This window comes from Lipotes vexillifer, unplaced genomic scaffold, assembly GCF_000442215.2.
Source record: "Lipotes vexillifer unplaced genomic scaffold, Lipotes_vexillifer_v1.1 scaffold575, whole genome shotgun sequence".
Lineage (NCBI taxonomy): Eukaryota > Metazoa > Chordata > Mammalia > Artiodactyla > Lipotidae > Lipotes > Lipotes vexillifer.
This window is the reverse complement of record NW_006780198.1, coordinates 1137207-1150535: the sequence shown is the minus strand read 5'-3', so window position 1 is coordinate 1150535 and position 13329 is coordinate 1137207. Positions and strand designations below refer to the sequence as shown.

Below are 13329 nucleotides of genomic sequence, written 5' to 3'. Positions count from 1 at the left end.
TCGTGTCCACCTTCCTCCCTGGGCCACCCTCCCCGGCCCCCGTCTCAGGGAGGACCTGGGAACGACAGGGCAGAGGAGGCCACTGACTGACACAGAAGCGGATCCTCCCCAGCTGTTACTTGTCTGTCCCGCCAGTGGTCCCCGCACACCACCCGGGAGCAGCCGGGGCGCCTGCAGAACAGCCAGCCTCCTCCACGGCCTGGGGTCAGACCCTTAGACACGGAGCAGAAGCCAGACGTGACCAGCTGCCACTGCTTGATATTGAACAGGAAGAAGGCGGCACGGAAGGCTTTGGCTTTCCCTTTTCTAGGAAACAGAGAATGCAAACCCAGCAGGCCAGCCTGGAGGGCAGGTGCAGCAGCTCAGTCCGAGCACTTGGTGACCAGCAGGGCAGACTCACCTTTCCCTTCTCGGAGGCAGCATCTCCACTCGGGCCTGCAGGGTCTGTGTTCTCCCTCACCAGCTGCAAAAGACACGGAGCTGCAGCAGACGGGCTCCGGGGTACGGGCAGGAGGTCCGGGCCCAGAGAGCCCGCGCCAGGCCTCGTGTGTCTTTGTCCTCACGCTCCGCCGGCTGAGGCTCAAGTAAACTGCGCCCTGAACCCAGCCCAGCTCTCCTCTCACCATCCCCGGCTCCCTTCCTTCTCCGAAGGTGTTCCCAATCTCAGGTCAGAGGCCCGGTGAAGCCAGGGACCTGTCTGATTTGTACGTGTTGCCCCAGGGCCTGGCACTCTTCAAGGTGCACAGTAGGTGACTCAGAGTGGCAGCCACGTAGTGGGAAACATCCAGCTCAGAGCCTGCAGCCCCCAGACCTCATCAGAGCTGAGCTGGGGCCGCGGGCGCCAGAAACAACTCTCCCCACCCCTAGGCACCGGAGTCACCAAGGAGCAGGGCCACCAACGCCCCCCTCAGCTGTTAACCTGTAATCACTGACTTCAGGGCAAGCAGTTTACCACAGATGCATGACAGTAACCACACTGATTGAATGGGATAGTGTGCGGGGTTCCTAAACAGCGGACATAAGTTTCAGGTCAGCAAAATGAGTAAGTCCTAGAGCCCCGTGGTACGACCTCTGTGCCTACAGTCAACGATACTGTGTGCACTGTGTTGTACACTTAAAAGTGTGTTAAGAGAACAGATCTCATGTTAAGTGTTCTTACCACAATGAAATGTGTATATAAAATGAAAGGCCTTCCATGTTTAAAGGAAAAAAACAAAAACTCCTACATTAAGCACCTACTCGGTGCCAGGCAACGTTCTGGATGTTGGCAGCGGAGCAGAGCCTGGCCCACACAGAGCCTCCACTGGGGCAGGTGCTCACAGGTGCCAGAGAGAGCGAGGGGCAGGACAGGAAGGACGGCAGCGGGGGGCTCCTACAGGCACTGGGAGCCTGGACTTGGGGAGGGGAAGGCCAAGAGACGGGGCAAAGGGAAGATCGAGGGCAGGGCGCTCCAGGCGTGGGCATGTTTGCTGGCAAGTGGCAAACGGCCGCCTGCCCTTCCCTGCACCCTGGAACTCAGGGTTCCCATCGGCTCCCTCCCTCTCGTTCCCAATAAAAACAAACCAGCATGGGTACCTTGGGGCCTCGTGTGTGTTCTACTGCTACTCTGCCTCCCCGGCTCCAGTGTGCGCCCGGCTCAGGCCCTCCCTCTGAGACTCGGTGCACGGCAAGGATTTACTATGATTCGCTATGATCCCCTCACGGCTTCGAGCTCCAACTGTCCTGCCGTGAGCCCTCCTGAGCCAAACCCGCACATCCTGCCCCACCAGACACGTCCTCCTCGGCGTCCCATCGGGAAGCCAGACTCAACGTGCACAGGACCATTTCCTCAGGGAATCTGGGACCCCCGGTCCCTGGGGGCCCAGAGCCCTGCTCTCCCGGACCACCTCCCTCTCAGCCCACCAGGGCTGCAGAGTCGGCCCGCTCCATCCCCCTCTCATCGCAGCACCCACCTTTGGCTCAGGCCACTGTGACTGCCCTCACCTGCGATGCCACAGTGAACTCCGAACCAGCTGCCAGCCAGAGGGACCTTCCAAAGCCACATCCCTGCCCACGGGCCTCGCCCAAAAACCTACCACCTGTCCAAGCCCGTCACCAACTGTCCCCGGCGCCCTCCAACCAGCCTGAGCCGCTGCTGCTGCTGAGTGCGCCCAAATCCCCGCCACCGCCAAGCCTCTGCCCTGCTGTCCCCGTCCCCACCAGCGCTCCGCCTGCATCGTCCTCCTGCACCCCGGACAGGGCTCTGAGCCGGCGTGGAGCAGCCACAGGAGGACCTTAACGGGGACCTGGCGGGTGGCAGGTCCTCGGCCACAGGCCCCCAAGCCCGGGCTGGCAACGAGCAAGAGGTGGACGAGGTCTGAGTGCGGCGCGGCCAGGAAGGTCTCCGCCGCCCTCGAGCCCACGGAAGGACGGAACTCTCGGCACCCTCGCCCGTCAGCTGCTTCCACAGCATCTGTCGTGAAGCGTGACTTATTTTGAAAGCAGCTTTAAACTGCAAATTCCCTAAAGCGCAGGGCAGGGCCTGCTGGGCTCCGGAAGCCGAGGCCTGCCAGCGCCACCCTGGCTGCAGTCCTCGGCCTCTGCTGTCCCCGCAAACGCCACCTGCACCCTGCGCCCAACCCCCGCCGGGGCCCCGCGGCCGCGCGCACCTGTGGAGGGCCCTGGAAGGCGAACACCGTGGGCACCGCGTTGTGCTTCAGGTTCTTGCGGTTCCCAAAGGCGCTGAAACACTCGGGCCGGAAGTGCTCAGAGCAGATGACTGTGTGCTGCTTGGGCTCGAAGTCGCCCCGGCCGATGTTCAGCACCCATTCCTTCAGCAGCTCCGGGCGGCTGAACGGGAACCTGGGGGCACAGCAAGGAGACGCGAGGGATTCGCAGCACTGAACGCAGCAGCACTTCAGGGTCCCAGGGGCCTTTCACATCCCCACGCGGCATTTTCCTGGACAGCCTGGAAAGTTCAGTAGCCTTGTCCTGTTAAACCACGTCTACTTTGCCGTCGTGGCTGTCGGCGGCGTCCTGAGACCGTGAACGTGGCCAAAGAGCCCAAGCAACCTGCTCCCCGAGCCACATCTGCCAGGTAGGCCACCAGGTGGGCCTCCATTCCGGCTCCGGTGCTGGGGAAGCAGGAGTGGGAGAGACAGCCCCGCCCTCACGGAGCCTACATTCTAGAACAGGGAGACAGCCGGTCCACCAAACTGACATGGACTGTGCAGGAAGAAAGAGTAGGAAGTGGGGAAGGCCACCTGAGAGGTGACATCGGAGCAGAGGCTGCAGGAAGCGGGACAGAGAGCCGTGTGGTATCAGGAGGAAGAGCAAGCGCGAAGGCCCGGAAGGCGCAAGGGGGTCACAGGCCTCGCCTCCGGAAGGAGGGCTTTCCCAGAGGCTCTGGCAGAGGGTGGCAGGTGAGTCCGCCCTGGCTGTTGTAGGAGGGCCCCAGGGGGCTGGGATCAGGGTGTCAGCAGGAGGGGGTGATGAGCGGGCAGATCTGGGATGTACCGTGAAAACCAGGCAGTAAGGTTTGCCTGTGGGCCGTGCAGCAGAGGAGGGAGTTTCATGTACTAAGACTGCGGACTGGGAGTGCGAGGGGCAGCTCTGGGGAGTCAGCAACTTGGTTTTCTATGTCAGATGTTACATTTGAGGTGCCTTTTACATGTCTGAGGGCTGAACGAGTGGCAGGTGGACATGTGTGTCTGGAGATGTCACTGCGGGCCCGTGCCCAGGTAAGGGTGGCAGAGCCATGAGCCTGACTGAGATGGGCACCCTGGGGAGCGAGCATGGACAGGGACAAGGCAGGGGCATGGCCCGAGCCCTGAAGTGCTCCAGCGTCTGTCTGGTGTTGGAAATGAGCAGGATCCAGCCAAGGGGACTCAGAAGGGACACTGACAAAGAAAGAGGCCGAGAGGTGTCCTAGAAGCCAGGTGGGAGGGGGTCTCAAGGCATCAGCAGTCAGTTGTGTCACAGGCTGCACCACTGCACGTGGCATCCTAAGGGCCACTGGGGACATGACAGAGCTCATTTGTGGGAGTGGTGGGCGTGAGAGTCTGACTGGAACGGGAGAAAACCAGAGGCAACGCCACCCCCAGGTACACACCCGACTGACACCTATGGATACGGGTGCTGGAAGGCAAGACCCAGCAACGATGCGCAGAGCCATGTGCCCGTAATGGCCAAAGAAGAGAGGCACCCAAATGCCCTTCAACTGCAGAACACGTCGATTCTGGTAAACACCTTCCTAAACACTACGCGGCAATCAAGAGGATGAGCTGCTGCTGCCGGCAACACGGAGGGCTCACAGGCACAATGTAAGCAAAGCACAGGAAAAAGTACAGCCTGTGATTCCATTCAGTGAGGTTCCAGACAGGCCAAAGCAGTCCGCCTTACCCTTGGGCACTGGGAGGATGAGGGGCTGGAAGGGGGAGCGGTCGGGGTCTCCTGGGGGCTGTGATGTTCTAAATTCACGGCAGTCACACGGACTGTTCACTTTGTTAAACTGGTTGGGCTGTGTGCTCATGATTTGTGCACTTTTCCGTCTGTGTGTTACACCTCAAGAGACACATTCACTTCGAAAAAGAAAACCCTAACAGGAGGAGAGGAAGTGGAGACAGGAGAGCGGCAGCCCTTTGGAATCCCGCTCTGAACAGGGCAGAGGAAGGCGCCGTGGCCGGAACCTAAAAGAAAGCGTGCGACACTCGACCGATGGGCAGGCGGCCGTTCACTCGGCCGGTGTGGCATGCGGGGCGCGCAGGGACTGACTCCAAAAGCTCCGCCGTCCTCCCGGGGCTCCCGCAGAGCCCGAGGTCCCGGCCCCGCGCGTCCACCCGCTGGAACGTTCTCATTCCTCCTCCCCACCCTTCCTTCCCGGCATGAAGCCCGGAGATGTGAGCACCGCACACCTGAGAGACGTCAGCATCGCTCATCACGCAGCAAATACTGAACACCTACTACGTTCCGGGCAGCATCTGAGAACGAGATATAGTCCCCGGGCCGCGGAGGGGACGCACACCAAGTAACCGCAGGGGCGCAGAGCTGAGCGCGCCCCAGGCCCGCCACGGCCTCCCCCGCGCGCGGCTCCCCGGACCGGCGGGAGGCTGTGCGCCGGAGGGCAGGTTACTCAGCCTCTCCGACCGTCTCCCCGCGCGCCCAGGCGGCCGAGGCGGCGCCTGGCTTCCCGGGCTGAGACCTCACCGGTCCCCGGGCCGCCGCCCCTCCGCGAAGGGCTTGGCCGCACGCCCTCGGGCCTCCCAGGGGCCGGCCAGCGGCCCCGGCGTCCCCCCCCCCCGCGCGCCAGGCCTGGGGCTCCGGCGGGGGCCGCGGCCGCCGGCCGGGGCGAGGCGAACCCCCGCGCCCCCCGGCGCCCCCACCCCTCACCGGTGGAAGGTGAGCTGCTTCCTGCGATTGCTGTAGCGGTTGCAGCACTGCCGGGCCGCGCACGACTTTGGCATCTCCAGACACCAGGCCCGGCTGCCCCTAACAAAGATGGCGGCGGCGGGGCTTGAGGGAGGGACAGGGACACCAGGAGGGGCGGGGTCATGGGACGGGGCGGGACTGGCCAGTGGAGGTGGAGCTAACGGGGCGCGGCCAGTAGGAGAGGAGGGGCCTGCGGGAAGGGCGGGGAGGGGCGGGGCCAGCAAGGAGGCTGGCGAGTGAAGGCGAGCTGGGCTCTGCTCCGCGGCCAGCATCTCGCGCAGTGCCCGCGACCCGCGTCAAGGGGTGCTTCTGGGCCCAACTCAGGCCCAACACCCCCCACTGGGCTGGCCGGTGCAGGTTTCACCCCGGTTCGCTGAAGCCCGTCACCTTCACCTCTTTGCTTTGGAGCCTCACACCCACCCACAGTCTTGGACAAGGCTCACCACCCACTTGGGCCACTATTTTCAAGATTTTAAGAGGTGTTGATTCACACATTTCGGCAGCTCCAGCGTCACGGAAGGAAGTACTAGCTGACCAATAGCTGGTACCAGACTAGTTAGGCGGACCAGCTGATTGACTGAACAGGCTCAGCCACTTGGGACCCCCAAATGTAAAGGGCAGAAGGAGCACCCGGGGCGGGGGGCGGGGGATATGCTAATCCCGCTTGCAGAACCTGAGGAGGTGGCAGCTTTTACAATGCAGGGTAACCACTCACTGGGATTTAAGCTAATGCACAATGGGATGAAGAAACTGTGAAAGCTATTCCTGTCATTCCTACTGCGGTTTGTTTCTGGAGAATTTACTAGAAAAGTATATTAAGGGCTGTGAGCATTTTCCATCCTGCTAAACCAAACTCAGACTCTGACTTCCCAAGTCTTCACTTCACTAATCATGGTTTGGGGGTGGTGATGAACAGTCTTTCAACAGAAACACCTGAAGCTAGACATGAACCTCAAAGTAGCAATATATTTATTTACAAAATATACAGTTTCACAGAAACAGCTTCGCTTTATACACATAAGCTTTATAATTACGCAGAACCATGTAAACGATGTTAAGTGTCTGGCCTGGCCAAAGCCAACGGGAGGGGCCTACTTTTGGGGTGACAACTTTCCCTCCCCCTACTCCATTAGCCTCCAACCAGGAGCCCCTAGATGGGCCGTATCTAATTTGCATAATGCTGATTGCAGCTGCCCAGCTCACTCTAACAGAAAAACCAAGGTGTCTTGACTTCTTAGACACCAGCCACAGGGGTAAGTAAACCTGTCAAAAGAACAAAAAGGAAATGAAGGAAACAGAAATGGAGATGAATATCAAATGCCTTCCAGAGGTGTCACCAGGAATTGAATCTTCTAAGAGTAATACGGCAATTGCCAGGGTTGGCAGTTCCACTCTAAAATCACACCTATTCTTAAACACACTTTCAAAACTTTGCGTAGTTTTGTTTTTTTCTTTAAAGAGAGAAACACTTTGAAACTTTGGCTACTCTCATGGTGAAGACACGGGACAGGCAATGTCATGGGGCAGATCTTTGGCAAATTCCTCTCCAGCTGAAATTTCCTGGACGTTTGCCCTAGTCAGAGCCAGACAGTTGTCTGAGGAGAAGGTTGTTTCTAAGCCACCTTCTTACTATTTTTCTCTACAGCAGAACTTCTCCCTTGGGGATCTACACAATAAAATGGGTTTCAGAAACTATCTCTCTCTATTTTTGTGTTAATAGAAGCAACAGAATTAAAAATAAAAAGGCAGTTGGCTGGTCAACCATGAAAGATACTAGGACAAAATATAGGCTCTGATTAGCCAGTTACAGTTCAGCCCCCCTGGTGCTTCAGTGTGAGAATGTGGACCAAGTTCACCTGGTGGCCCTGCACACCTGTGGACCACGTGGAGAAGCCCCCAGCAAAGAGGCTGAGGGTCCATCTTTTTTTTTTTCTTTTTTTTTTGTTCTATTTCCTTTTTTTGAGAGTCCATCTAGATGTAAATAAATATGACTGACTTGGGCATCCTTCCCTTTTCACGCTTTATAAGAAACAATGTTTATGAAAACATACCTATTGATTTACAAAAAAACCTTTTTTTTTTTTTTAACAAAAAAAACATTTTTGAGAACAAGTATTTGAACTGCTAAAGAGCAATGTCAATTTTAGAGAAAGCTGAAGCCCTCCCTCTCCCTCGAGCCCCAGAACCACCAGTGTCCCGGACCACACTGCCCTCAAGCAAAGACCTGCAGGGGCTCCAAACTCCCAGGCTTCTCCAGAGCTGGCCTGCACAGGGGTCTCCCCAGTCCAGGGTCCTAGTTTAGACCTAAGGAACTCTGCACAGTTCAGTGGTACATTCCTGGAGACCGATGTTACCATATCACTCACTCACCACTTCAAACCAAAAGAAAGGCTTCAGAAGTCCTAACCTTGCCCCATGCAACCAGCAGGCCAGCCTGTATGAGGGGCACACTAAGAAAAACCCATGGGAGAGGCCTTCCTCCCAATTTTCCCTTTTACCCCACTACGTAGAGGAACACGGTTCCCCAGCGACTGCCTAACCTTTAATGCTGCTACTAGAAAAAAGTGAGGGAGAGAGACAAGGAGAGAATCCGAGTGCCCCTCACTTGAAAACAGCTTGCTGGGCACCCCCAAGGCCCTCAGAAGCCAACTGGAGAGAAAGGGAACCCAGGCAGAAGTATACCAATACTTTTGGCTATTTCGTGCAAAAAGACAGGTTTTTTTTTTACATCGTGCAAAACAGGAAACTGAGTTATGAACACGGGCCACCTTGACCGCCCCCCGAACCGACCCCCCTTTCCACAGAGAAGCAGCTGCATACTGTCCCTTTTAACAAACAGAAGGAAACCTGGGGGTCACTAGCTAGCCCACCCCCAGGCTCCTCTCAGGGTGAGACCAGAGGACTCCAGCGGGCAGCCCCCAAGGCAGGGGAGAGGGCGGACCACTAAGGGAGGGGCAGCTTTGATGGCTGCTGTACAGACACCTATGATAAAAGACTTACACTCGAGAAGAAGCTTACAGGTACGGCTGTTCATAAACAGGCCGGGGAAACTGAACATCTCCTCTCGCCAACACAGCGGAAGCAGGAGTAACAGCTAGCACTTGTTCCAATTGGCGGGAGTCTGTTAACAATGAGAGTAAGAATTCACAACTACCACGTACCCTCATCTTCAGCTGGACCAAACCCACTGCGCTTGGGTGTGTAGTCCACCTCCACTGCAGAGAACACAGCTCTAGCAGCAGCTTTGGCCAACGAGGATTTTATTCAGTCACTGGCTATGTACAGTTTATACCTTGGACAGCTGGTCCTTTCGCTTAGGCACCTGAATGGCAGGGGTCTGCCCGCACCAGAGCTGAGAGTTCTGTGCTCAACTAAGACCAGGGCCAGCAGGCCCATCGTCCCTTCCGATTCCTCGCCCACAGTCTCCTTGCTCTCCAGCAGTCAGTCCAGAAACAGCTTCCGGGAGCCCATTCGGGACCGGTTGGAACGGCGGATGTCAAACTTGGAGTCCCGGCACTTTTGGCAGACAAACACTTCCGGAACGTTGGACTTCCGGATTTTCGCACAGGACAGGTGAATCCAGGTATGGCACTCATTACACTCTATCATGGGGCGGCCAGCAAATGGCTTCATGCAGAAGCAGGTGACGAGGTCCCAGGAGTCGTCGTCTGAAAGGAGAGAAGCACATAAGAGGAGGGAGAAAACTTCTCACAACCCCTCTCCGTCAGGAAAGCCGCTCTCCAATAGGACAGAGCAGCTGAGCTGCGGTGAAACCGATTTCAAGTTTCACTTAAGGGCGATGCTTCCCTCTTAAAATGCAGCAAATGCACAAAAAGTGCACGGAAACACACGGCACCAGGAATTACCTGCGAGGTGTTTACTTACGAGCTGCGTTATTTTTACATTTCGAGGTCTGTTCTGGAATCTCAGCTGTCCTCAGCTGCGATCACCCCTTCCTAAACATCTCGGCATCCACTTTCTTGCACCTTTTCCCCTGAAGGTGGTAGGGCACGCTCCACTGTCACACTCCAAGGAAGGGACCGCGCTGAGACCCCTCTTACCATCCCCTCGTCTAACCACCCGCCCGTGGCACGCCGTCCTTCAGGGGCCACTCACCTGAATCCACCATGATGTCCTCATCGTTGCCGGTGCTGTCCTCGTCCCGGAACACCACCTGCTTGCCCTGCCGGACAATAGTCCGTTTGCCTTCAGTTTTTATCTCTTTGACCTGATCCGGTGACACCGTGGCACAAGACCCGCTGGAAGGAGTGTCGGAGTCCCAGCCCGAGCAAGGGTCGCCGGGGGCCTGGGGGATACCCTGCAGGGTAGGGCTCGTGGGGGCCTCTGCATATGGGTCGGCGGCTTCCAGCTGCAGCAAGCCCCCCGCGTAGCCCTCCTTCCCGGGCACGTCACTGTCCCTCCGCTTCCTCCTCCTCTTCTTCTTCAGCTTGTCGGTCTTCTTTCTGTCCAGCAGGAAATTACTGGGCTTGGCTCGCTGCAGGAGGGTGGGCTGCAGGTGGCCAAAGCAGCGCTCAGAGACTGGCAAGGGCACGGTGGACGAGATGTCGCTGAAACCAGCCTCCCAGCCATCACTGTCAATGGTACCAGCAGTGCTATTGGCAGGGCTGGGGCTGCTCCTCAAAGGGAGTTCCTGAAAGGACAGAGACAAAGGTGGCGGGTTCTGATTAACCCAAACAGCCCCCAGCACCAAGAGCTGGCCCAGAGCAGAGCTCCCCAGGGCCCCCGGCCAGGTTGGGCTGCAAACGTGGGCGATGCACAAGCTGGAGTTTCCCAGCTCTCACCAGCGTTATTCTTTAGGAACAGTGTGACCTTCCAGCTAGAACATGAACCCACAAGAGGACCCTCCAGCCCTTGCCGAACCCTCCCCCCTGCCTGAGTCAGGAACTTAGTTGATACTCAATACGTATCTGTGAAAGGAATGCTGAAGACGCCCTCACACTCTTATCTTTCCTGATTGTACAATCTCCCCTCAATTTGTCCTCCCAAAGGATGTACTTTTTTAATTAAGTGAATGTAAAATAATTGTGAGGATTTTCTGACGTCTCAAAATATTGCAAAGTCAAAGTAGGTAATTACTGCCCCAAAGCAGTGAGTTCAGCTCTATGGTTCCTTCAGATCAGTCAAGCACTTTTATTTGCAAATAGTGGCAACGTTCTGCATGGCACGATGCAAGCATTATCCATCTAGCTGGTGGCAGAAACAATAAGCCAGTGCTGGGTTTGGCCTCCTAGAAATACTGGATTCCTTTCTCTTTAGCCTTATATAATATGAACGAAGCCCCTGAAGTTTGCGCACCATGGCAGCGCTGGTCCACAGTTCTGCCCATTTCTCAGCAAGAAAAGAAAAATGCCTTCATTTACATGGGATTTTGGCCACGAGTCCCTGAAGATTCTGCAATGTGGTGTGCATAGCAACCGGGAAGCCACCCACCAGGCAGGGCAGGGTGGACTGGGCCTGACCATCTGATCAGCTTGAACCCCAGGCTCCACCACCGATTAGCCTGTGACCCAGGATAAGGAGTTCCCTCTCTGTGCCCCCGTGTCCTCATCTTTAAAATGGAGATACATAGGGAATTCCCTGGCGGTCCAGTGGTTAGCACTTGGCACTTTCATTGCCGGGGCCCGGGTTCGATCCTGGGTCAGGGGAACTATGATCCCGCAAGCCACACAGCGCAGTGCAGCTAAAATAAACAAACAACAAATAAAATAAAATGGAGATAAATAATAGCTCCTACCGCGTATCACTGTAACGGCCAAAAACGAGCACCTGGCCATAGTAAGCCCCTGATAAGTACTGGCCATTAAGAGCAGGCAGATATCAAAAGCATTATTTGTAAGCAAACTTTGAAAGTTTATCAAACTGTTTCGAGACAAGCCTGCACCACTTCCCAGGCTGGTCCACCTTTGTAAGATAGATTTCTGCCCGACTGTTGACTCAAGTCGTCCCAGGGAACCCCTTCCAGAGCCACCACCTTGTCAAACACTCTGGTTTTGCTGCCGGCAAGAAGTCAAAAGTGCTGAAAATTACCTCCTTTGGATAAGGGATGTAGCCTGCATAGGCCAAGACAAAGGTGCAGAACTTGTTGAAATCCTCCACGGTCCTGCGCCTCTTGGAACTGGGGGAGTACTCCTGTTAACAAGCGAGGAAAGGGAGGGCGTTTGAAAGCAGACACGTACAGGTGGGGTCGCAGAAACAAAACTAGGCAAGCTGGGGCTTTTAGGAGCTGCCAGTCACAAACACACTCTAGATTTACAGACACTCTAGAACAAGATAAGGGAAGTTTGGGTCAAGAAATAACACTGTTTTCAGAAGTTGAAAGAGGGGGTATTATGATGTTATTCCAAGAATACTGGGAAACTGGTTAGGAGATAAAAGCTTGCACAAAAGTCTATTTCTTAGCAGTCACGTGGCTTTTTTTTGACATTATCTGTTAGTTTCTATAGGCCTATCAAGAGCCTTTTTTGCCACAAATTTTCCACTTTGAAAATAAGCTCCTGCTGCAGCTGTAACTAAAGTCTTTTAAGTGACTTCAAAAGTCAACTACTCCATAACATTCAGAACTCAGACCTGGGACCCTGGACCTGAATCTCGCCTGACCCCTCCCCAGCCAGGGCTGCGTGAGGACCCCTTCCTCCTACCAGGCTCTCTCCTCCAGACGAGACACTTCCCCGGATGGTCCCTCCCCTGCTTCAACATCCGGGGGCCAGGCACCCAAATAAATATTCCCCAACTCAGAGGATAAACCAGAAACAATCCTGCTACTACCATTTGCACGCTAAAGATGAAATACTATAAGTTTTGGCTTGTGTGTCCCATCCCCATTCAATCAAGAAACGCCCTCGACAAGAACAGATTTCCTCCAGAGGAAGAGAGGAGCTCCAGAAGAAGCAGCTCTTATTTGCTCCTAATCAAAGCAACTGTGTTTCACTTAGGTTCATTCGACTAGCGCACTTAGGTTTTCTGCAAGCATTTCATCACCCACCCCAAGCCCATCCTTAGGAGCTCTGCTAACACCTCCAGAGCCTAAGGGCCCGCTCCACGGTAGAGTGAAAGTGGGGGAGGAAATGAGGCGGTGGGCTCCTGGACCCGCCCCAGCCCAGCGCGCCCGAAAAACTGCGCGGCCCAGGCCTGCCACCCGCAGGTCTCCTTCCAAGGGCTACACTTCTTTTGATTTTCCCAACTCGGTGCTAGCAAACCACTTCTGACCCCACCCCTCGGCCGCCCGGACCCTGAGGGCCGCGCAGGTCAGCGGAGCGCCGGAGTCCGCGCAGTGCCCAGCCCTTCCTGCGAGGGGGAGAGCCTGCCCCCTCCCCGGGAAGAACTGACCGCCCTCCCTCCGGCCGGGTGGGAGGGCCGCGGCCCTCAAACTCTCGGGGAGAAGTTTTATTTCGGCGGGGAACGTGCAGAAGTGGGTCAGCAGCCGGGACGGACGAAGGGTGGGAGGCGGCGGGGGCCTCGGGCCCGGGGCGGGGAAGCCGCGCCGCCCCTTACCGCGCCCGCCGCCCTGGCCCCGCCGCTTGTAGGAAAAGCAGATGGCGGTGCGGCCCCCTCCCCGCCCTCCCGCGAAAGCCAGCCCCCGCCGACACTCGGCCCCGGAAGGTGCGGGGCCCATCCCGCGGGGGAGGGGGCGCGAGTAGCCGGGCACGATTCAGGCTCCGGTACTGGCAGGCCCCGCGAGCCCCCGAGGCGGCAGCGCGGCGGACGAGCCCGACCGCGCCGCCTCCCCTCCCCCACCCGCCCGCGGCCAGACCCGCACCCCGGACTCGGCGGGCCTCGGGAGGGGGAAGGGGAGGGGACCGCAGCGGGGCGGGGGTCGGCCGGGAGAACCGAGGGCCGATCCCCGGAAGGAGGGGGAGCCGGGGCGGGGCGAGTCAAGCTCGGGGGAGGGGGCCCCGGAGGGGG

At 57.1% G+C, this 13329-nt stretch overlaps 2 protein-coding genes across 2 annotated transcripts in view; both read right to left on the bottom strand.

Moving 5' to 3' along the window:
- The window catches only part of THAP3 (THAP domain containing 3), a 6024-nt gene extending 583 nt beyond the window's left edge, over window positions 1-5441 (bottom strand). The window contains exons 1-4 of the mRNA XM_007453298.1: window positions 5368-5441; window positions 2649-2841; window positions 401-463; window positions 4-55 (exon numbers count right to left, since the gene is read on the bottom strand). Of these exons, the coding sequence (XP_007453360.1) occupies window positions 4-55; window positions 401-463; window positions 2649-2841; window positions 5368-5441 (382 nt within the window). The remainder of the gene's footprint in view (window positions 1-3; window positions 56-400; window positions 464-2648; window positions 2842-5367) is intronic.
- Window positions 5442-7805: 2364 nt separating this feature from the next.
- Window positions 7806-12195, bottom strand: PHF13 (PHD finger protein 13). Its single transcript, XM_007453297.1, is given in 5 exon segments — window positions 7806-9074; window positions 9523-10057; window positions 11455-11556; window positions 12066-12146; window positions 12148-12195. Coding segments are annotated over 5 exon segments (993 nt in total). The 3' UTR covers window positions 7806-8847.
- Between the last annotated feature and the right edge of the window lie 1134 nt (window positions 12196-13329).